Source organism: Pelecanus crispus, chromosome W (genome assembly GCF_030463565.1).
Source record: "Pelecanus crispus isolate bPelCri1 chromosome W, bPelCri1.pri, whole genome shotgun sequence".
NCBI lineage: Eukaryota > Metazoa > Chordata > Aves > Pelecaniformes > Pelecanidae > Pelecanus > Pelecanus crispus.
In genome coordinates this window covers 16,777,293-16,801,058 of record NC_134675.1, presented here as the reverse complement: position 1 = coordinate 16,801,058, position 23,766 = coordinate 16,777,293, and the positions used below count along the sequence as shown (strand labels likewise).

The 23,766-nt window shown below is 39.8% G+C and overlaps 1 protein-coding gene across 1 annotated transcript in view; it reads left to right on the top strand.

Moving 5' to 3' along the window:
- Positions 1-269: 269 nt before the first annotated feature.
- The window catches only part of LOC142596457 (E3 ubiquitin-protein ligase UHRF2-like), a 54,599-nt gene continuing 31,102 nt past the window's right edge, over positions 270-23,766 (top strand). Inside the window, exons 1-5 of the mRNA XM_075725565.1 lie at positions 270-481; positions 12,621-12,730; positions 16,838-17,024; positions 20,301-20,424; positions 20,757-20,864. Coding sequence (XP_075581680.1) covers positions 288-481; positions 12,621-12,730; positions 16,838-17,024; positions 20,301-20,424; positions 20,757-20,864 — 723 coding nt within the window. The 5' untranslated portion in view covers positions 270-287. The remainder of the gene's footprint in view (positions 482-12,620; positions 12,731-16,837; positions 17,025-20,300; positions 20,425-20,756; positions 20,865-23,766) is intronic.

Genomic DNA, 23,766 nt, shown 5'->3' with positions numbered 1-23,766 from the left:
AAATCATCAAATGCTCATGGATTTTTTTTTCTTTGCATTGCTAGATGCTTTTTCTGATGAGATTAGTCAAGTCACTATTCTGCATTTAGACTAATATAAAATTTAGAAAAAACATACTAGATCAAATTCTTAAACAGAGTTAAGCATTAACACTCCCAAAAGTTATTTTGAAAATTGTGCTTCTGAAAAACGTTGCCTTTAACTTACTTCTTACTACTTTGGGAATACTAATTGTCACTTCTGTTCGGTTTTGCCTTTCAAGGTATCCAGAGAACGGCATAGTAGAAATGGACACCAAAAATCTTCGACCACGAGCAAGAACCATTCTGAAGTGGAGTGAACTAAAAGTGGGTGATGTGGTGATGGTTAACTACAATGTTGAGGCTCCAGAAGAAAGAGGATTCTGGTTTGATGCAGAAATTACCTCTCTGAGAGAAATTTCAAGGACTAACAAAGAGGTTCATGCTAAAATTCTGCTGGGGTAAGATTTCTTTGGCTAATATGGAAATTCTATTTACATTCTTAAACAAGCAAACAAAACCTAAAGCTTTTAGTTTTTGTTTGCTACTCATCATTAGGTTAACATTAACATACTGTATTTCCACAACTGAGCCAGGTCTGGGGTTTGTGCGTGAAGGAAATTCCTTTAGAACCTTTGATATGTATCCTAATTCCCCTAGCAGAGTCTGTCATTTCTCAATAGACCACGATGAACATGCCAAGATGATACTTGACTGATCAGACTGTCTTTTATTGCTGAGTCATGGAATCACTATCTGGACTTGTTAACCAATCATCACATCCCATGTCTGCTTCCCCCTCTATGCTGGTTCCATCCTTGGTGTACATGGGACCTAGAAATACTGTATAAGGCAATACTAGCCCCCCATTTCCACCCTTGCTTATGCAACGCAGAGGGGGAAAGGGTGATGTCGCGGTTTAACCCTACCCAGCAACTAAGCACCACACAGCTGCTCACTCACTCCCCCTGCCCTGGTGGGATGGGGGAGAGAATGGGAAGAGTAAGAGTGAGAAAACTCCTGGGTTGAGATAAGAACAGTTTAATAATTGAAATAAAATAAAGTAAAATAGTAGTAGTAATAAAAACAATATGATAATAATAGTAATAATAAGAAAATTAACTTAAGCCAAGTACAAATATATAATATGATGACTAGAACAAGTAAGAAACTGCTCAAAATAAGGATAAAAACTAGGGGAATGAAGTGGGACATCCCCATAGCTGTGGCAGACCATCCTAGAAGGGATTCCCACCAACTATATTTGACTATATTTTGAACACATTCGAGGATTTGTTTGATCATTGTTAGCTGCAGACTAAGGAAAGGAGAGGGGTGAGAACGAAATGGTTGGGACCTCAAGTTCAGGCTCTGTTGATGATAGCAGAGATACCAAAAACCCAGCGCTTAATGGTAACGGATTGTGCACATCCTTCAGGAAAGGAACATTGCAAAGGACATCATGAAGAATAGGATGTAAAACCTTAAGTGTAAGGGGGTGATCCCCAAGGAGTTCATAAATATCAAAAAGGCAAGGAAAGTGGCAAGTAGAGAACAGAATAGAACAGAACAGAACAGAACAGTTCAGTTGGAAGGGACCTACAACGATCATCTAGTCCAACTGCCTGACCACTTCAGGGCTGACCAAAAGTTAAAGCATATTACTAAGGGCATTGTCCAAATGCCTCTTTAAACACTGACAGGCATGGGGCATCGACCACCTCTCTAGGAAGCCTGTTCCAGTGTTTGACCACCCTCTCGGTAAAGAAATGTTTCCTAATGTCCAGTCTAAACCTCCCCTGAAGCAGCTTTGAACCATTCCCACGCGTCCTGTTGCTGGATACCAGGGAGAAGAGCTCAGCACCTCCCTCTCCACTTCCCCTCCTCAGGAAGCTGTAGAGAGCAATGAGGTTGCCCCTCAGTCTTCTTTTCTCCAAACTAGACAAACCCAGAGTCCTTAGCTGCTCCTCATAGGACATGCCTTCCAGCCCTTTCACCGGCTTTCTTGCCCTCCTCTGGACGCATTCAAGGACCTTTTTAAATTGTGGGGCCCAGAACTGCACACAGTATTCAAGGTGAGGCCGCACCAACGCTGGATACAGCAGGGTAATCACCTCTTTTGGCTGGCTGGTTATGCTGTGTTTGATGCACCCCAGGAAGCGATTTGCCCTCTTGGCTGCCAGGGCACACTGCTGACTCATATTGAGCCTTGCTGTCAACCAGCACCCCCAGATCCCTTTCTGCGGGGCTGCTCTCCAGCCACTCCTCTCCCAGTCTATACTTGTGCCCGGCATTACTCCATCCCAAGTGCAGAATCCAGCATTTGGACTTGTTAAATTTCATGCCATTAATCATTGCCCGATGCTCCAATCTATCTAGATCCCTCTGCAAGGCCTCTTGTCCCTCAAGAGAGTCAACAGCACCTCCCAGTTTGGTATTGTCAGCAAACTTGCTAATGGTGCATTCAATGCATTCAATGGTGAATTTATTTGGCCAAATGAAGTCTGTTTTCTAAGTAGAAACTTATTTATTTCAATGAGCATTCTGCCTGACTAAGTGTTCAGGCTTCATTGATGTGTTAATAGCTTATACATGTGGCCAATCAACTATGACAGTATGCAGAAAACAAGATTTTCTGAGCCCTGATGTTTCTTATGATTCATCCAGGTATAATTGAGTGACCTCAGTTACCCCACTCATTCATCTCAATTAATGGTAAAAGTACAAGATAAACTTCCTGGAATTGATAAACTTGTGTAAAGAATATGCTTCAGCGGGAATTACTTGATTTCAGGTATTTGGGTTTGTAAAATCAGTCCTTTAGTGTTAGTGTTAGTTATTAATTCTTTTCAATAAAAACTGTAATTTATCATGAGATACTTATTTTTAGGTGATTAATTGTTAACTACTTAAGAAAAAAACTTGGCAGGCAGTAAAGGGAGGCAGAACACTTGCAGTTGTTCCATTCACTGACTCTCTTAAATATTATGTTTAAGAGGGCTTGAATATTTGATTCAAAATAATACAACTTTTTATTGATCTTTATTGCTTTTGACAAAGGTGTCGTTGTGTTGCTGGCACAATGACAGGAAATAACAAGGGCATGTATGTTTACACTCTATATAGTGATGGTGTAGAGTCAATAAAACTTGTGATGAGGAAAATATATTTTTTACTGTATTTTTGACGTGCATATCTGTTATGTGGTATTTCTTTACTCATTTCTCAGTCAAACCCTAGTGGAAAAGTCTTGAAAAATTTGTCATCATTGCTTCATTTTTTTGGGAAACCAAGATAAATTAGAGAACATTATCAAAGAGAAGAGTGAAACTGAACAAAGACCCCCCCAAAAAATCATTGCAACAGTAGATCTAACCATATATTAATAATTCTCATTTGTTCTGTATCTGCACTGCAATTAAAGATTGTCATTGTAGTGTTTCTAAAGCCTATCCAAACTGGACTTAATGCAGCTTAAATACAAATATCAGCAAAGCTGTGATGCTATAAGCACAGATCAAGTCTGCCCAAGACTGTAGGACTCTTATGACTCTGAACATACTTCATTATTTTCAGTTCAGAGCAGTTATTCCTGTTTCTCTGATACCCCAGAGAACTTGCCAACTCAGTTTACAGTATCCCTGAAATTCATCTATTCTTCCTTTCTTTGGGAAGTATTTCTTTCACGGTGAAAGCAAATATTAGTAATTAGGGTATTATTAATTTTCTCTCTGAACTTTCAAGGAAGCATATATGTGCCTGTTGATGGAGGTGAGACAAACCTCTCATATTTTATCCAGACTTCAGTAGCTGGCTGACAATGAGATTCACAATACCAAAAAAGTTCAAATGCTGCTTTGCCTTTTTTGTTTGCTAGACTTCAAGGTTGATGAACGCTCACTTTTTCTTCACTCAGTTAATATATTAAGGTGTTTGAAGGTTTGAATTTAGCAAGGGCCTCTCTCAATACCATGAGTTGTCTTATTTAAATCTTTGGATTAATTCAAGGCTAACAGTAAAATCAGTTCACTACAGATTCATTATACATCTTTCTCCAAGCAAATATATTATGAATTTGAGAAATTCATTAGAGTAGCAATAATCATAGAATCATAGAATCATAGAATGCTTTGGGTTGGAAGGGACCTTTAGAGGTCATCTAGCCCAACCCCCCTGCAGTGAGCAGGGACAGCTTTAACTAGATCAGGTTGCTCAGAGCCCCATCCAACCTGACCTTGAATGTTGCCAGGGATGGGGCCTCCACTACCTCTCTGGGCAACCTGTTCCAGTGCTTGACCACCCTCACTGTAAAAAAAATTCTTTCTTATGTCTAGTCTAAATCTATTCTTCTTTAGTTTAAATCCATTACTCCTTGTCCTGTCACAACAGGCCTTGCTAAAAAGATTCTCCCCATCCTTCCTGTAGGCCCCCTTTAAGTATTGGAAGGCCGCAATAAGGTCTCCCCGCAGCCTTCTCTTCTCCAGGCTGAACAACCCCAACTCTCTCAGCCTGGCCTCATAGGAGAGGTGCTCCAGCCCTCGGATCATTTTGGTGGCCCTCTTCTGGACCCACTCCAACAGCTCCATGTCCTTCTTGTGCTGAGGGCCCCAGAGCTTGACGCAGTACTCCAGGTGGGGTCTCACCAGAGCAGAGTAGAGAGGCAGAATCACCTCCCTCGACCTGCTGGCCGCGCTTCTTTTGATGCAGCCCAGGATACGGTTGGCTTTCTGGGCTGCATGTGCACATTGCCGGCTCATGTCCAGCTTTTCATCTACCAGTACCCCCAAGTTCTTCTCCGCAGGGCTGCTCTCAATCCCTTCATCCCCCAGCCTGTATTGATATCGGGGGTTGCCCCGTCCCAGGTGCAGGACCTTGCACTTGGCCTTGCTGAACCTCATGAGGTTCACACAGGCCCACCTCTCCAGCTTGTCCAGGTCCCTTTGGATGACATCTTGTCCTCCTGGCGTGTCAACCGCACCACTCAGCTCGGTGTCGTTTGCAAACTTGCTGAGGGTGCACTCGATCCCACTGTCTATGTCATTGATGAAGATGTTAAACAGCACCGGTCCCAGTACAGACCCCTGAGGGACTCCACTTGTCACCGGTCTCCATGTGGACATCGAGCCGTCGACCACAACCCTCTGGATGCGACCATCCAGCCAATTCCTTATCCATCGAACAGTCCACCCATCAAACCCATATCTCTCCAATTTAGAGAGAAGGATGTTGTGGGGGACTGTGTCGAAGGCTTTACAGAAGTCCAAGTAGATGACATCCATTGCTTTTCCCTTGTCCACTGATGCAGTCACTCCTTCATAGAAAGCCACTAGGATGGTCAGGCAGGACTTGCCCTTGGTGAATCTGTGCTGGCTGTCTCGAATCACCTCCCTGTCCTCCATGTGCTTGAGCATATCTTCTAGAAGGATCTGCTCCATGATCTTCCCAGGCACAGAGGTGAGGCTGACAGGTCGGTAGTTCCCAGGGTCCTCCTTTCTTCCCTTTTTAAAAATGGGCACAACATTCCCCTTTTTCCAGTCAGCAGGGACTTCACCTGACTGCCATGACTTTTCAAATATCACGGAGAGTGGCTTGGCAACTACATCAGCCAATTCCCTCAGGACTCTGGGGTGCATCTCATCAGGTCCCATAGACTTGTGTACATTGAGGTTCTTCAGGTGGTCTCGAACCTGATCTTCACTTACAGTGGGAGGGGCTTTACCCCCCTGGTCCCCATCTTTTGGTCCATCGATTCGGGAGGGGTGAGGAGAGAGGTTGCCGGTGAAGACCGAGGCAAAGAAGTTGTTGAGTACCTCAGCCTTCTCCTCGTCCGTTGATACAAGGTCGCCATTCTTGTTCATCAGCGGGGGTACGCTTTCTTTAACCTTCCTTTTCTGGTTGACATACCTGTAGAAGCCCTTCTTGTTATTCGTTGTATCCCTTGCCAAATTCAGCTCCATCCTCACCTTGGCCTTCCTGACCCCCTCCCTACACAACCGGGCAGTTTCCCTGTACTCCTCCCAGGACACCTGTCCCTGCTTCCACTGCCTGTGCAGTTCCCTCTTACTCTTTAGTTTGACCAGCAGGTCTCGACTCAGCCATGCTGGTCTCTTCCCTTCCCTGCCTGGTTTCTTACACTTGGGGACTGAGAGCTCTTGTGCTCTATGGAAGGTGTCCTTAAAGATCTGCCAGCTCTGTTCCCCTGTCCCTGAGGACCGTCTCCCAGGGGGTCCTTCTGACTAACTCCTTGAAGAGCTGGAAGTTTGCTTTTCTAAAATTTAGGGTCCTGACTGTACTCCTCGCTTTTCCCATGTCCCTCAGGAGCGTGAACTTCACCAACGCGTGATCACTGCAGCCCAGGCTGCCTCCAGTCTTGACATCACCGATGAGCTCACTTGCACTGGTGACCATCAGGTCCAGTATCGCGTCCCCTCGGGTAGGGGTGTCTATTACCTGGCTTAGGAAGTTGTCGTCTATGCATTCCAGGAATCTCCTAGATTGCCTACAGCTCGCCGTGCTGCTTTTCCAGCAAATGTCGGGGTGGTTGAAGTCCCCCAGCAGGACGAGAGTCTGCAAGCGTGAAGCCTCCAGGAGCTGGAGGAAGAAGGCTTCGTCAGCAGGCTCCCCTTGATCAGGCGGCCTGTAGTAGACACCAACCATAAGGTTCCCTTTGTTGCCTCTGTCTCTGATTCTTACCCATAAGCTTTCAACCTGCTCATGGCTGTTCTTCAGGGACAGCTCTTCACACTGTATCGATTTCTTTATGTAGAGGGCAACGCCTCCGCCCCTCCTTCCTCGCCTGTCCCTTCTGAACAGCCTGTAGCCATCGATAGCCACATTCCAGTTGTGGGATTCATCCCACCAAGTTTTGGTTATGGCAATCAGGTCGTAGCTTTCTAGTAGCACAGCAGCTTCCAGCTCCTCCTGTTTGTTCCCCATGCTGTGTGCGTTCGTGTAGAGGCATTTCATCTGGGCTGTTGGCCGTGTCACCTTCTTAGTGGAACATCCCTTGTTTCCCTTGGGGTGTTTCACAAAGGTTTCCTTGTGAGCTCTAACTATCTCAGGAGCCCCCAGCTCATCTCCACAAGACTTCAACTGTGCTGCAGCGTCCATAATGGAAGGTAGCAGTAAGGATCCTAAAATATGTCATAGTTTTATACTTTAATCATCTGTTAGTTCTACAGATTGTGTTGGGCTTTCTGCTCTTAATCAGTGCTTTTCCAAGCATTTTTGCATTTTGTAGATCACTGTCTGTGTATTGTGGTTTTACATTTAACCTGATGGATTTTGAGCCTTTCTACCTTCCTCGTTTAGACACAACGACTGCTTTTTGTAGGATGCTTTCTTGCTTCTTGTAATTTCCATTTCCCTGCTGTTTAGCCTTGCTTGGATTCCTTTTACTCACTCTTGATATTTTGATAGGTGGTGTACATTTGTTCTCAGTGTCCAGTATGTTGTCTAAGTAGTCTTCACACTGCCTGTACAGGTTTTACTCTTAAGTATTTTTTGAGGAAGCTTTTGTATTTCTATTTAATTTTCCTTTTTGAAATTGAACGTGACTTGGCTTTTCTTGCTCTTGCAAAGATACTGAATTTAAGTACATCAATACAGAGCAAAGGAATAATACAATGATCCAGGTCTTGCACAGTGGACCCAAGGCCTATCAGCATTATTAAAGACTGAGGCAAAAAAAACATTGAATGCCTCTGCTTTTTCTTCATCCCTATTAGTCAGGTGACCATCTTCAACTTAAAACCATCTTTGTACTTAAAAAAGACTTTCTTGTTGTCTGACAGAACACTGGCCAGTTTCAACTCTAATTGAGCTTTGGCCTTTTATGTCTTCTCCCTGCATATATGAACCAACCACAGCTCTGTAATCTTCCTTGCGAAGCCTGTCCTTGCTTCCAGAGATCATACAATTTCTTTTTCCGCCTGAGTTCCAAGAGGAGTTCCTTGTTCAGCCAAGCTGGTCCTCTGCCCCGCTTGCTTGACTTGCGACACAATGGGATTGCCTGCTCCTGTGCTTTTAAAAGGTGGTTCTTAAAGACTGACCAGCACTCGTGGACTCCTAAGCCCTCAAAGGCAGATTCCCGGGGGATCTGCTAAGTAGCTCCCTGAGTAGCTTAAAGTTTTCTCTCTTGAAGTCCAGGGTAGCAACTCTGCTGTCCTTTTTTCTCATTACACTGAAAATTTTAAACTCAACCATTTCATGATCACTGTGGCCAAGACAGCCACCTACCATCACATCTCCCACGAATCCTTCTCTATTCGCAAACAACAAGCCTAGGAGGGCATCTTTCCTAGTTGGCTCACTGAGTACTTGTGACAAGAAGTTATCTCCCACAAACTTCAGTAATTTCCAAGACCTGCTTGTCACAGCAGTATGATATTCCCAGCTGATGCCTGGGAAGTTGGAATCTCCCATAAGGACAAGGGCTACCGATCCAGAGATTTCTCCTAATTGCCTATAGAATAACTCATCAGTGCTTACATTCTGGCTGGGCGATCGGTAGTAGACACCCACTACAACATCTCCTTTGTTTTCCATCCCCCTAATCCTCACCCAGAGGCTATCCACTTCATCATCGCTAACTGTAAGGGCTGTACAATCAAACCTCTCCCTTACATGTAGTGCGACACCTCCACCTCGCCTGCCCTGCCTATCCCTCCTGAACAGCCTGTAGCCCTCCATCCCAGCACTCCAATTCTACCAAGTCTCACTAATAGCAATGATATCATAGTTCTGGGAACTGACCAACACTTCCAGTTAATCCCGTTTGTTTCTCATACTGCGTGTGTTGGTATACAAGCATTTCAGATGTGCTTCTGAGCCCTCTGTGCTCCCAGGAGCAGTGTAAATGTTCCCACTAGCATTACCACCCTCAGGTGATGTCATGCCAACCCTTGGATTACCTTCAGCTCTCCTGTTGGTATCACCTTCCCCCATCGATTCTAGTTAAGTTCATTTCTGATGCTGCACAGTAAAAAGAGGCTTCCACCATAAAAATAGTACTAGCTTTTAAAACTAGATGTTTTAATCAGGTCACAGCACAGGTGTAAAAGATTAAAAGAAAGCACCTACTACCTGGAGACAACTGCTATTAAAAACACTGTTTCTTTTTAAGAAATATTAATACGAATGATAAATCTTAAATTAATTCCCCATCATTTATTTATTTCTGGGAATTTTAACAAGCACACACATGCTTTATAGTATTTAAGTCCTATAACGAATAGCATAGTTTGTTAGACCATAATGGCAAAACTCTAATCTTATTAAGGAAAGTATGACTCAGTGACTTTCCAACATGCCTATCTGTAGTGAACAAGATAATTCAAAGGTTTCTGAAAAAATATACATTGTAGCTTACTTCATTGTTGCATAAAGAAATTTCTGCTGCTGATAGCAGCTTAAATGTGAGGGCTCTGACAAAGTCATATGTCTACTCTTCAACAGTTGATTCAAGGTCCACTGTCTTGGATTGAAACATCCTCTTTTAACTAAATGGGTTTTGGTTTTAGATATCTTCTGTTAAATCTTACACCCTGGTTTGTTACTGCATAGATGAGTTAGGGAAAAAAATGAGAACTAATACTCTGTCTCTAGTATTGTTTGCCTTCTACTGGACAGCTACACAGAATTTGGCTTGAATTTGTTGAAATGTTATTCAAGTTTATTTGGGGGGGGGGGGGAACCCCACCACACCACACCAGGAACCACAAGAGTTTAAATGTGTCTGTATCTTTATATAAACCAATGGCCCAATAATAAACACATCTATCCTTAATAACAAAGCTAAAGCAAAACAGTGGTTTTACATCAATACAGAGCAAAGGAATAATACAATGATCCAGGTCTTGCACAGTGGACCAAGTCACTCAGGACCAAGTCAAAAGTTCCTCAGCTCCAAGGAACCATCATTAGCAGCGTCTAAAAACTTAATCTTGACATCAGGTCTAGTACCTGATCTAGTACTGTTATATTTCCTTTCTTCTTAGTATGTCTGATGGCCTTCAACATATCATAGTTGCTATTATCATGTTGTTTGGGTGCACAATAATGCAGTCCTAATGCTATATTTTTTTCTGTTTAGACCTGGAATTTCAGTTTCTATAGATTCTCTTACTGATGTTTATATGTATTCATGTGTATTCATGTAGTATAATTCCATACCCAAGATGTCCAGTTGGCGGCCGGTCACGCGCAGTGTTCCCCAGGGCTCTGTTTTGGGTCCAGCGTTGTTTAATGTCTTTATCAGTGATCTACATGAGGGGACTGAGTGCACCCTCAGTAAGTTTGCAGATGACACCAAGTTGGGTGGGAGTGTCAGTCTGCTCGAGGGTAGAACAGCTCTTCAGAGGGATCTGGACAGGCTGGATCGATGGGCCGAGGCCAACTGTATGAGGTTTAACAAGGCCAGGTGCCAGGTCCTGCACTTGGGTCACAATAACCCCATGCAACGCTACAGGCTTGGGGAAGAGTGGCTGGAAAGCTGCCTGGCCGAAAAAGACCTGGGGGTGCTGGTTGACAGCCGGCTGAACATGAGCCAGCAGTGTGCCCAGGTGGCCAAGAAGGCCAACAGCATCCTGGCTTGTATCAGGAATAGTGTGACCAGCAGGAGCAGGGAGGTGATTGTCCCCCTGTACTCGGCGCTGGTGAGGCCGCACCTGGAATACTGTGTCCAGTTTTGGGCCCCTCAATACAAGAAGGACATTGAGGTGCTGGAGCGTGTTCAGAGAAGGGCAACAAAGCTGGTGAAGGGTCTGGAGCACAGGCCTTATGAGGCGTGGCTGAGGGAACTGGGGTGGTTTAGCCTGGAGAAGAGGAGGCTGAGGGGAGACCTTATCGCTCTGTACAACTACCTGAAAGGAGGTTGTAGTGAGGTGGGTGTTGGTCTCTTCTCCCAAGTAGTTGGCTATAGGACGAGAGGAAATGGGCTCAAGCTGCGCCAGGGGAGGTTTAGAATGGATATTAGGAAAAATTTCTTCACGGAAAGGGTAGTCAAGCATTGGAACAAGCTGCCCAGGGAAGTGGTTGAGTCACCATCCCTGGAAGCGTTCAAAAAATGGGTAGACGTGGCACTCTGGGACATGGTTTAGTCTAGTCTACCCTTAATTGGTTTAGTGTGGACTTGGTAATGTTAGGTTAATGGTTGGACTGGATGATCTTGAAGGTCTTTTCCAACCTAAACGATTCTATGATGCTATGATATCTTTTTTTCATCTAACACCTTTGGTATTGCTGCTTGAGCTTTGAAGACACGTTTTTGTTGAGATGCAGAATGTTGCTTCTGGTTCATATCTCAAAATAACTCATATCATAGTGGCACGTGGTCTAACAACTTGCTGAAACATTCTTGACCAGCTCTATTAAAGTTCATTTGTCAAAAAAACCTGTCTGTAGACTTCTTGCACACACATGTCGCTTACTTCCCTATAGGTAACAAAGCTTCTTAAAGGGAATCCTTGATTGATGTGATTTAGAGCCACTCATCACTGTGATTGTCCCCTGTCCCAAGGTCCTAGTTGAGATACAGTAGCTAAATTCAGCATCTAATTAATCATAAATAGCAAGGTTGGAAAGGACTGAATGAGTTCCTCTTAGACCATTCTTTAGGACTGTCATGGTTTAACCCCAGTCAGCAACTAAGCACCACGCAGCCGCTCGCTCACCCTCCCACCCCCACCCGGTGGGATGGGGGAGAGAACTGGAAAAAAAAAGTAAAACCCATGGGTTGAGATAAAGGCAATTTAATAGGACAGCAGAGGAAGAGAAAATAATAATAATGATAAAAGAATATACAAAACAAGTGATGCGCAATGCAATTGCTCACCACCCGCTGACCGACGCCCAGCCAGTCCCTGAGCAGCGATTGCTGCCCCCCGCCAACTCCCGCCAGTTTATATACTGAGCATGACATCATATGGTATGGAATACCCCTTTGGTCAGTTTGGATCAACTATTCTGGCTGTGCCCCCTCCCAGTTTCTTGTGCTTCCTGGCAGAGCATGGGAAGCTGACAAGTCCTTGACTAGCATAAGCAGTACTTAGCAACAACTAAACACATCAGTGTGTTATCAACATTCTTCTCCTACTAAATCCAAAACACAGCATTATGCCAGCTACTAGGAAGAAAATTAACTCTATCCCAGCCGAAACCAGGACAATTATACACACACAAACATACATGCGTGCACACAAATATGCATGTATACATATATACTTTCTATTCAATATCCTTTCAGTTCAAAATTTCCTGTTATTTAGAAGGAAAATGAGGCTTAACTGTGTGTTGGTTTAAGATGAAATTGCTTTTGTGGTGTGCATTATATTAGAACTATTCTTAGATGAATCAAGCTGGACAACGGAACATTGTGTTGGGATGTTTTTCATCTGTGCCACTAACTAGACCATACACTGTGTTTTGATTTTGCTACATGTTAGAACACTGCACTGAATTTTGTTTGTGAAGTCAATAAAAAGTATTTTATCATTGATAAGATTCCAGTTAACTATATTACTTTGCTTAGGGTTTACCAGTTATAGAGGCTAAGAGTGAGAAACAGAGTTCAATGTACTTTATTATATTTTAATTTTTCAGAGGCCCAGAAGATGCAATAAATGACTGCAGAATCCTTTTTATAGAGGAAATGTACAAGATTGAAAAGCCAGGAGCTTATCCACTGACATTTGGAGATGGAGATTTCAAAAGTATGCTTTTTTTATTGTATGATTAAGACTGTTAGTTAAATATTTGAATGGTGTTAAAAAAACTAAGGGATCAGAGCACAGAATTAATTTAATTAAGGTTTCTTTTGTGTGTGTTGTGGTTTAACCCCAGCCGGCAACTAGGCACCACACAGCCGCTTGCTCACTCCCGCCAAAAAGGGGATGGGGGAGAGAATCAGAAGGGTAAAAGTGAGAAAACTCGTGGGTTGAGATAAAGTTTAATAGGTAAAGCAAAAGCCGCGCACACAAGCAAAGCGAAACAAGGAATTCATTCACTACTTCCCATCAGCAGGCAGGTGTTTAACCATCTCCAGGAAAGCAGGGCTCCATCACGCCTAACGGTTACTTGGGAAGACAAATGCCATCACTCCAAACGTCCCTCCCTTCCTCCTTTTTCCCCCAGCTTTTATTGCTGAGCGTGACATCATATGGTATGGAATATCCCTTTGGTCAGCTGGGGTCAGCTGTCCCAGCTGTGTCCCCTCCCAACTTCTTGTGCACCCCCAGCCTACTCGCTGGTGGGGTGGGGTGAGAAGCAGAAAAGGCCTTGACCCTGTGTAAGCACTGCTCATCAATAACTAAAACATCCCTGCATTATCAACACTGTTTCCAGCACAAATCCAAAATAGCCCCATACCAGCTACTGGGAAGAAAATTAACTCTTTCCCAGCTACAACCAGCACAGTGTGTAATAAAAGAATTGTTATTACACAGATTTTTGGTTTGAACATTTTTTACTATAATGTAACTTTATTACATGGCATATTGAGAATAAATTTTTGATGTAATATATCAACACATTAGTGCTCCGAATATAAACTTTTTTTCTCCCAAAGTCCAGTGAAAATATATGATCACTGTTCATTTTCTCCTGCTGTTATTCTGATCTTTTTTTTGTAAGCTCTCCTGAATTTGTTCTGTGAAGTACAATGCACTATAGTTTTCTTATTGCTTATGGCTCAACTTATTTCTTTATTGCTCTTCTGTATTTGCCTCCCTGGTCCTACTCCACATTTAAAAATTAACCATCTAAATACATACAGCTCACTTAGTTTATTTGTATGCTAAGAAAAAACAGTAGACTGGTATTTTAATAACAGTAGCTAGAATTCAAAGAGAATCAATTGGCCTGAAACGCTCCATTAATTTGTTATGGAGTAGGGTCAGAGAATGTGCTGAAATTAAGAGCTCTAGAACATATTTTAGATGTTTTTATACAAAACGGAACTGGTCATCAACATGTTACTTTAACTTCTATCAGAATCTAAATTTGTACTACAAACATTAGATAAGTTTTTTCCTACAAAAGAAGGGAATATGAAAGAATATATGCAACTAAATTTTACAGTGGTGGTAGGGGTGAACAGGCTCATCTCTATCCAAACAACAGTGGAAATAAAATCAATGCAATTTGAGTTATTAAACCAGTTTAAAATAGAAATGGGAAAAGGATGTTTTCTGGCCCAGTCCTTCCCCTTCCTCTCACTGAGTTTGCTTTGAGGTTCCTCTGTTAGAGGACATGAGGAAACTCTTGCAAATTGATTGTTATCAGTAATAAAAATGGCTATATATTTCATTTTTCTCATCTATCTTAAACTTTTTATTGCATCCTTTTACCCTTGTCCTAAAGTAATAGTAGTAACAGGAGCCAAATGTTACCTGGTAGGTGTCACGATATACCACTTCTTTTAAAAGTAAGAAAAGGCTATTCTTAATTTATAGCATTTCTGACAGTCTAGAGCTACTTGGGAGCGTCAGAAAACAGTTCTGTTTATCCAAGTAAATGATATAATTAAATATTGCAGTAGTTCCAGAGAACCAGAAGATCAAGTTGTAAACTTCATAGGATGGTTGAAGAAAATGTGTTATGGGGAAAAGAGAAGCTAATTTAAGCATTGTCTCATACTACTCATTTGTTCATTATTATCAAAGGTGTCTTGGTTCTCTAGCTCAGTGGATGCCAAAGTGGGGTGCATGCACCCCAAGGGGTGTGCAAGACAATCCATTGGGGTGCAAGAAGAAAATAATTTTTGTACTGTTAAAAAATAAAATAAAATAAAATAAAATAAAATAAAATTGAATTAAATTAGATTAAATTTAAAATAGTGTTTATTTCATCTTTATCTCATCCTTTTTTAATTTCTTTTTTTGTGTATGTTTTATAATGTACATAATATATTAGTAGAGTAGTACATGTATATAATTTAGAAATAAATATACATATATTGACGGTGCATGCTCAAAAGTTTTTTACTGATGGGGTATGCAAACAAAAAAATTTGGAGACCACTGCTCTAGCTTCCTGCTTCCAACCCAAACTCTCAAACAATCATTCCAGTTCCTCCTTGTCCTCTGATTCAAGGCCCATTTCTTCACTGAAGTAAGAAAAATATTCCTTCAGCCATCTGGAAGTGCTCTGGTCATCACATTACTTAGTTGTTGTTATTATTATATCCTGTATCACATCATCAGAGGTTAGTTTGTCAGATTCACTTCCATAGTCTTTCTTGATGGTTTTCACACAGAAATACTTACTCAAAAATTGTTTTCCTTTAATGGTATAGTTCTTTGAGCTGTAGTCAAGTGCTCTTAAGTCTTCTCTTCCTTCTAAATTTATACTTGTTTCAGGCACTTTCTGTAATAGTTAATTCTGCTACATGTATTCAATTTACCTACTCTCTCCTTTGCATCTAATATAAGACTATTAAATGTTCTCCTTTTTCTGTAAAGGCATTTCTTACCTTAGCTGAGGAACCAGTACCTATGCTGTTACTATATGAAGGATACATTGGTCCAAATTCCAAAATGAGCAGAAACAGAAGGGTAGCATTAATTCCATTTCTGTAAAAAGAAACTGTATGAAAATTGGTAATCTAGGATCATCTGTCATCATTGATTAATAATTCTTATACCCATCTGGATATTAGTTTTTTAGAGGGATGGAGTTTTTCTGAGTTGTGATTTGTTCTTCATAGGTCTTAAGCTATCCATTTAGAATTTATTAATATCTACATTTAAGAAAACCCCTGCTGAAGAATGCACCAAGATCTGATCTGTAGGAAGAGTGTACAGGTAGAAGAGTGGTGGTGAGGAATCAGTGAAGCTTCTGATTGGTCACTTTAATTGTTGTTTGTACACTCGGTGAAGAAATTCCATTAATCCAGGGGAGTCAAATGCCTCATTATAAAAGCACCATTTTCAAATAGGGACAGTGCTCATATGTGTAAAGAATTGAGTCCTATTGATGTAGTAATGCATAAAAGCAGTAATCTGGTCGTTTTACAACACTAATGTAGGCTGATCCAAGTGATTAAGTTTCAGTAAACCAACATAATTAAATGTATTCGTTCATTTGGCTGTTTGAATTAAGAGGAAAAAATAATTTATTACTAAGAATAAAGATGAAACTTGTCTATTTTTTCAGATTTAAATAAAAATTATCTTGAATTGATGAAATTAGAATAAAACTGTATTATTCTTTATTTATCAACTCTGTGCATTTTTTTTAATTGCAACATTATAAAAGACTGTAATTTCAGTTCGGTTCAAGTCCTTCTACAGACAGTCCTGCCAAGGCAACTTGCAGAACAATATCTTCTCATGACCTAGTCCATTCACATTAATAAATGCTAAGTCTTCATAAAATTAGTCAGTTGTTATAATGGACTCAGTGCAGTCAAGCTGCCAGTGAATTATGTTGCCACTGTTTGAGTGTGTAGAGCTTCTTTCTTTCTTTTTTACATCCCCCATGCCCCCACTCCCCGATAGCCAGGGTAGCAGAGCAACAGGCTAGGTTGCAACCTAACCTGGAAAATTACAATGACCCTTTCATAAATGTTAGGCTGAAGAACACAAGTTGATATTGACATTAGCTGCTTAGTCTCATAGTAATACATAAGTGTTATATAGGTATAAACTGTTCCTGTTGGCTTGATCTTTTTAAACCCAGGCTTCATTGTAATAGCAAAGCTACTACATCCATGGCATGTTCATGTGGGCACACATATATATATTCTTCAGCCATTATGTTGCATTTATAAATCTGAAATCAGTTTTCTAAGACCTGTGGCTTTTTATCTTTTTTGATAGGAAAGAGTGGCCCTGAATGCAAGCACTGCAGGGCTGACCCAGATAAGGAATGTCGCTTTTGCTCCTGTTACTTGTGTGGTGGAAAACAGGATGCTCACATGCAACTCCTTTGTGATGAATGTAATATGGCTTATCATATATACTGCCTGAACCCTCCCTTAAGCAAGATACCAGAAGATGAGGATTGGTAAATATACAAGGATGATTTACTTATGTATATTCCCATTCTACACAAGGTACCTCTTTGTTATTTGCAACTAGAGGAATTACTGAAGAGCTTTTATATTTCTGGTATGTTTTTCATCCTTGCACTGTATGTAAACATTTTTACATTTTATGTTAAGATTTTATTTATAAATATAATTCATAAACTATTGGTATTGATCATTATTGATTATTAAAGAATTTCAGAAATTAGCTTGTTCAGTTTATGACCTCTGTGACATTAACTGATGTTATTAGACTTAATTAGCACTACCTACAGTGGTGCTTCCCCAACCTTTTGTTTGTTTTAGTCGGGCTTCATTGTTGCTTCTCCTTAATATTTTTCTTTCTCCTCAATCTCAGCCCTTGTTGCTGCCTCCTTGCCCTTCCCTTATCCTATAGCTGCCTCATTCATTTTTTCTGCTGTGAGAAAACCACTACCTTACTCCTCCCCATTTTCAGTAACTCTAGCACCACCAGCAAGAAAGCCAAACTAGTAGGCCTTAGTGGACTCAGCTAACTCCATTCTGAGCTGACTCTGCATGGAGCCAGCATCAGCCCATTGAAGCTTATCATCTTGAGCTCCATGCCACATCTCACCTGTATCAGTTATGTGCAACTCATACCATTTGTACTTATAACCTGCTTGTAAAATATATTAAATGCTAATCTTTTATAAGTGACTTATAAATAGAACTTTAGAAGTTTTCCATTATGAATACATCAATAGATGTCTATGGACATGTTTTAAAGAAAAACTTTGAACTGTACTTTGTGATAGATTTTAGTGGAACTACACACTTCAAATAAAATATTTTAAGTACTTTAGAAGTTTTAACATGCCATGGAAGTAAATAACTTAGTGTGCTATGTTACATCAGCTGCCTCATATTGAGTAAGCTTGTTTATAGTTCAGTGTCTAATGCTCTACCTTTTTTCCTGGGCTAATATATTTCAGTTTCCCCAGACTCTAGTTATATTTATACCTATGTGCAACTTCAGTTATGACATTTGGTGAGGGGTTTTTTATTGTGTATATGTGCACACTGAGATGCTTCTGCTGATTTAAAAACAAATAGGCATTTCATAGAATCATAGAATGCTTTGGGTTGGAAAGGACCTTGAGAGATCATCGAGCCCAACCCCCCTGCAGTAAGCAGGGATTGAACCTGTGAACTTGGCGTTATTAGCACCGTGTTCTAACCAACTGAGCTAACCCAGCTGGTCTTTCCTTTTGAACATCTTGAACTGAAAAGAATTTTACTCATATTTGCTCTGTTTGTTGAAACTGCTAAATTTGAACACTATCTAGAAAATATTTTCAATACATATTGCAAATATGTATGAGTTGTTGGGACTAAATATAGCAATTATTGTCTGTGTGCTTCCCATTTCTTGTATATGCAAAATGACTGTGTACACAGGTGCATATAATCTTTATTCAGCAGTCTTTGTTGGGCAACATGTGAATCCCAGCTATCCCCAGGTTTTCTACTTTTGTGCACAGAAGACTAATCTGCCCCAACATCCATTCACTTCCTACTAATAGCTTATGGAAGTGAGCTGAAGATCTTAGTGCTTCCAAACAGTGTGTTGGAAAGCATTCTCTGCTATAGCGCTTCAGAGCTGGTCACAGTCCTTAAACAGTGTTCTTTTGTGACTGTGCTTGACTTTTGGGTATAACAGCTGAGAAGTATTTTGACTACAGTAATCCAGAATATTAAAGGGAGTATTATTTAGGATCTGTCCTCTGACAGTGCATCCATTCTTCTTCAGGTCCCCTTACTCCTAAAAGACTCTATACCAGTACTCCAGCAGCAAAAAGTAATTTTATGTTCCAATATTAATCACAGCAAGGATACAAATAAGAAAATATACATGCTCGAAGTTTAATTTTTTAAAAAAGAACAACCCTCAAAACATGTTTGAACAGGAAAGAACATAGCCTGAATGTCAATGTCCAGGTAGAGTTTGCCTAGTGGAAAATTATGGAAAATTTCTTATTTACCTTTAAATTGAACAGGTATGATTTGGAAATGATTGTTTTAGTCTGTATTTTTCAATTTTTAGAAATTTAGAATACTTTTACATTATTTCTTGGGTTTAGTGTAATAAGCTGCTTTGAGTACCAAGACCCCAAGTGTTAAACTGAATTGTGAACTGTGACTGTGTTCTGCAATAAGTATCTGTATGAATTCTAGGTTGCAAATAAAAACATGATTTGAGCTAGCTCCTATCTTCTTAGAGGGTTTAGAGCATGTACACAGGCAATTCTTGTGAAATATATGTACACAGTGACTTGTTGCCCTATGGTAACTAGTTCTTCTGTTCATACTCAAAGATAAAAAGTATATAGTAAAAGTAAGGCATTAGTAGTAGTAGTAGTAGTAATCTAAATATATTCTTGTTGTTATTATAGATCAGACTTCTTCCACTAGTGACTTTTGGACCAAACTCAGCCCATGGAAGCCAGAAGCAATGGCAGTTGCCTTTGCCTTGGCACTCCTGGAGTGGAAAAAAAGTGATGTTAGAAGCAATAAAAGGATCTGTGTGCTCCCTTCCTCCCTTTGCCTTAGCCACTGTTTCCTACAGTCTCCTATCCTTTTTCTACTGTAATGGTTTTATGGTGGCTGGAATGAGTCCCAATGCCATATGAGGCAAAGAAATATATAGAAATGGAGTTTAATACTCTTCCCATTTGTTGACTACTGAGTCACATTCCTGATGCCTTAGGCATGGTGGGGTAGGATAAGGATGCATGTGCACATGTATGCATGTTTTGTAGTACCCTAGGGCTGTTCCACATCCAGCTGTCTGAAGTGAGATTTGGTGCAGTAAAAGCAGATGATGAGTGGGCAGGATGTGGAAATTAACCATGAGCATTAGTCAGCAGTATACTCTAATCTCATTTCTCCTCTCCCCTATGTGATCTGAACAAGCAAGGAAAAGAAGAGAAAATGAGGAGGGAATACAGGAAACATGGGGACCTCTCGTACATCACATGAGAAAAGAAGAGTGAAATGTTTCGCCTCTACCATCCTACTTTAAAAAAAAAAAAGTCTTGTTTTAGAAGTGGACAGTATTTGTTCTTGTTGAGTTTATTTTTTCAACCTGAGTCCTCAGCTTTTAAAAACTGTCATATATTTGCTAGCTTCAAAATATTTAGTCAGGATGAACAAATTTGACACTATTTTGCTTAGAAGAAATGTATTGCTATTATTATTAGCTAATAAAGAATTTACTGAAACTTTTATTTTAGGTATTGTCCTTCATGCAAAAATGATTCTAATGAAGTTGTAAAGGCTGGAGAAAAACTCAAACAGAGTAAAAAGAAAGCAAAGATGCCATCTGCCAGTACTGAAAGCCAGAGAGACTGGGGCAAGGTAGAGTGTATTTTAATTTAAAAATAGATCACTATTCATGTATGTGTTACATCTTTAACTATGTTTATATATGCATTACACAAATTCAGTACAGGATTGAACAGACTGTAAAGCAATGTTGAATCCTGTACACAGTCTACTGAAAGTTAAAACATTTGAAGAATTATTAAGATGAGCAGAGGTAAATAAAGAAATGAAAATTAATTAATTAAATAAAACTGGTATTGACAATTTTTATATTAATATGTTTTGAAGTGTTTGCTATAATGGTTGGATGTCTTGGTATCTGCATCAGCTTTTATAAATTATTCATTCTCTGTTGTGTTTTTTAGGGCATGGCTTGTGTTGGTCGCACTAAGGAATGCACTATTGTCCCTTCTAATCACTATGGTCCTATACCTGGTGTCCCTGTTGGGACAACCTGGAAATTCAGAGTTCAGGTATGTTTTTAGATTTGTAATTGAAATAAATCTGATATAGGTACAGTTTGGGCACAAAAATGATTTTTGGATTGGTAAATGTCTTGTTCACTAGGAATAAATATGGAGTGTATATTTTAATTCTAATATTCAAAATACTGCCAACTATAGTGGAATTTAAAGTATACTGATTTGAAAATACAACTTAATTACAATTTTAAAAATAGTACTTACTATTTTTAAAGGGGAACCTGCTATAATTAGGATGGACTTATATCTTGCGTGTTAAACTCCCAACTGAAATAATAAGAGGAAGTTGAATATTTTCTGAAGTCTACTGCTATGGAACATGAAACAATCCATCCCACTTATGGATATAGATTATAGAATTCAGAAAATATTTGACTGTATCCAGTGGTGTGTCTAACGCTTATTAGCTGGTCGGGATCCCCACTGAGGGCTACTGTGCAGGTGCAATATAGTTCCTGTTTCAGTGCATACTTCTGTTGTGGTGCCAGGCTTGGTGCTAGTGTGCATGCTATCCATACTAAACACAGGAAAGAAATAGGATTTTACTGAGGGTTCTAAAGTTCTGGTGGGGGTGGAACCCACTGTCCCCAAGGTAAGAGACACCTCTGATTGTATCACTATAAATTGATTACCTGTTCCTTTTGGGTCATACACAACTGGCATCAGCACCTTCCTTTAGGCTGATGAATGTTTTAAACTAATACAAGCCAGTATTGACTACTGAAAGAAGTAGTCCACCCAGCCATGTCCACTTCTTGCACTGTCCCTTCTGTTTTCATTCACAAATGTTTCTCAGACCATATGATAAACTATATTGGAAAGTAATCTGGCAGAAAAACAATCCTTTGTGGGGGAGGGTAATTTTCCCAATACATTTCACTCTGTGGTTATACAAATACTGTGTCAGCACAAAGGGGGCAGGAATGAGCAGTGTGGAGAAGAAGAACATATTTCAGGAGTATTCCCACCATAGCCAGAGGAACAGCCAGAGACTTTTTCTTCCCCTTGGGGAGGAGGGACATGGCAAGAACCAAAAGCCTCTTCTAATGTGTTTTCCAAAGTATTCATCCCACCCATTGCCTCCAAAGAGACTACTTTAAAAAAACCCTATTTTTTTAATGCAAAATGGGTGTCTGAATAATTTTGGGTTTAGTATGACATGCAAGTCTTCAGGCTAAAATGGTCAACAGCAGAGGTTTTACCCCTTAACAACAGTTTTCAGTTTCTCCCCTTAATAGAATTCACAGTGAAACAGCTGACTACTAAACAAGTTCCTTGAATCTTGTCTGACTTTGGTGCTAATGTGAGCACTACCATCAATACAGATATTAGAGAAGAGCAAAGCAAATTAATTTTCTAATGTAAAAATGCAGTGTTAATGTCAATTATTCATTGATTTTACACACAACTACTCGTTTGAGAAAATTAATGTCTATTCTTATGGTTTTTGTGATGTTTTGATTTATCCCTACCATATTTGAAGAACTTTTCTGTGAAGCAAAACTAAAATAAATACTTCAAAACATATTTATATTCTGAAAAAGTACTTCTGTAATCATTAATCTTTAAATTTGTTTCCAGGTAAATTATATTCTCTTAGATAGGGGAAGTTTTAAAAATCAGTTCTGCAAACTCAAGATCTCGGAATCAAATTTTATTGTTACTGGGTCAGCCAGTATCAGCAGGAATAAAAGTTAGGATTTCATCTCTTTAAGTATTCCATTGATGACATACAAGCTCAAATAGATTCCAGAACTTTCAAGTGCTGATTGCAAACAGGAATATAAGTAAAGAGGTTTGTTTTTCTCAGAGAATTGAGCAGATAAGACTTATAATGTAGGGTGTAGATATTAGAAGAGTTATCGTTTGTAAATAAGTATTTAATAATGGCTATGTATTAACTACATACTTTTAAAAAAGATCAACATCTTTCCATGTAAAAAGTTACACTTTTATTTCTGATTCGACTGTTCTTTTGTATGAAAATGGGTTCTTAGCAGATTTATGAGAATTTAGAGGGAAAATGCTGTAAATGCTGTCTCATGGTTTTCTTCCTTTTTCAATGCAACAAGCTTCTTAAGAATATTTAAATGTGATGTATTATATGAGTGGTCATGTAGTTCGAAGGCTTACAACTCTCTTTTTCCTAGAAGGAAATTGACTTAGAACTGTTTCTGTATCCAAAGGGCAGAAATCTAAATTTTAAGTCAAATTCTGGATACCTCATGAAAATGAAAGAAGGGAGAGAGGAATGAATGAAATGACGTTTAATGGAATGGGAGAGAACAGAGTGATAGTGAGGCCTGTGCTGTTCAACATGTTCATAAATGGTCTGGAAAAGTTGACAAGTAACTGACAGTTAAGTGACAATGCTAAGTTGTCATGGATAGTAAAGATGAGGGGAAAAAAATCATAACTTTTCATAGCTGATAAAGGGTTTTCAGCTAATTATTATCATTTAGGAAAGAGAACTTGTAATAGATAATTTTTTTAAATATGTCATCTTTGTGCTCAGTAGTGGTCAGAAATGTAAATCAAGTGTTAGGAATTATTAAAAAAAGAAGAGGAAAAACAATATAATTATGAAGAACAAGGATGGTTAAAGGTATGGAATGGTTTTCGTACAAAAATTGTATGAAAGATGGTATGCTACAGAGTTCTATTAAAATTGAAGAAAGTGAATAGGGAACAACTGTATGTCCTTTTTTGATGCAAAAGGAGGGGGCATCAAATGAAATGATCAGGTACTAGATTAAGAATGAATGGAAGCAGTACTAATTCATGCAATATGCAGCAATACTGTGAACTCTTTCCTGTGGGATACTGTGAAAGCTAAGAGTGTGCAAGAGTTCAGAACTTAAGTAGATAAATTAATAACCATTGGTTGACCATA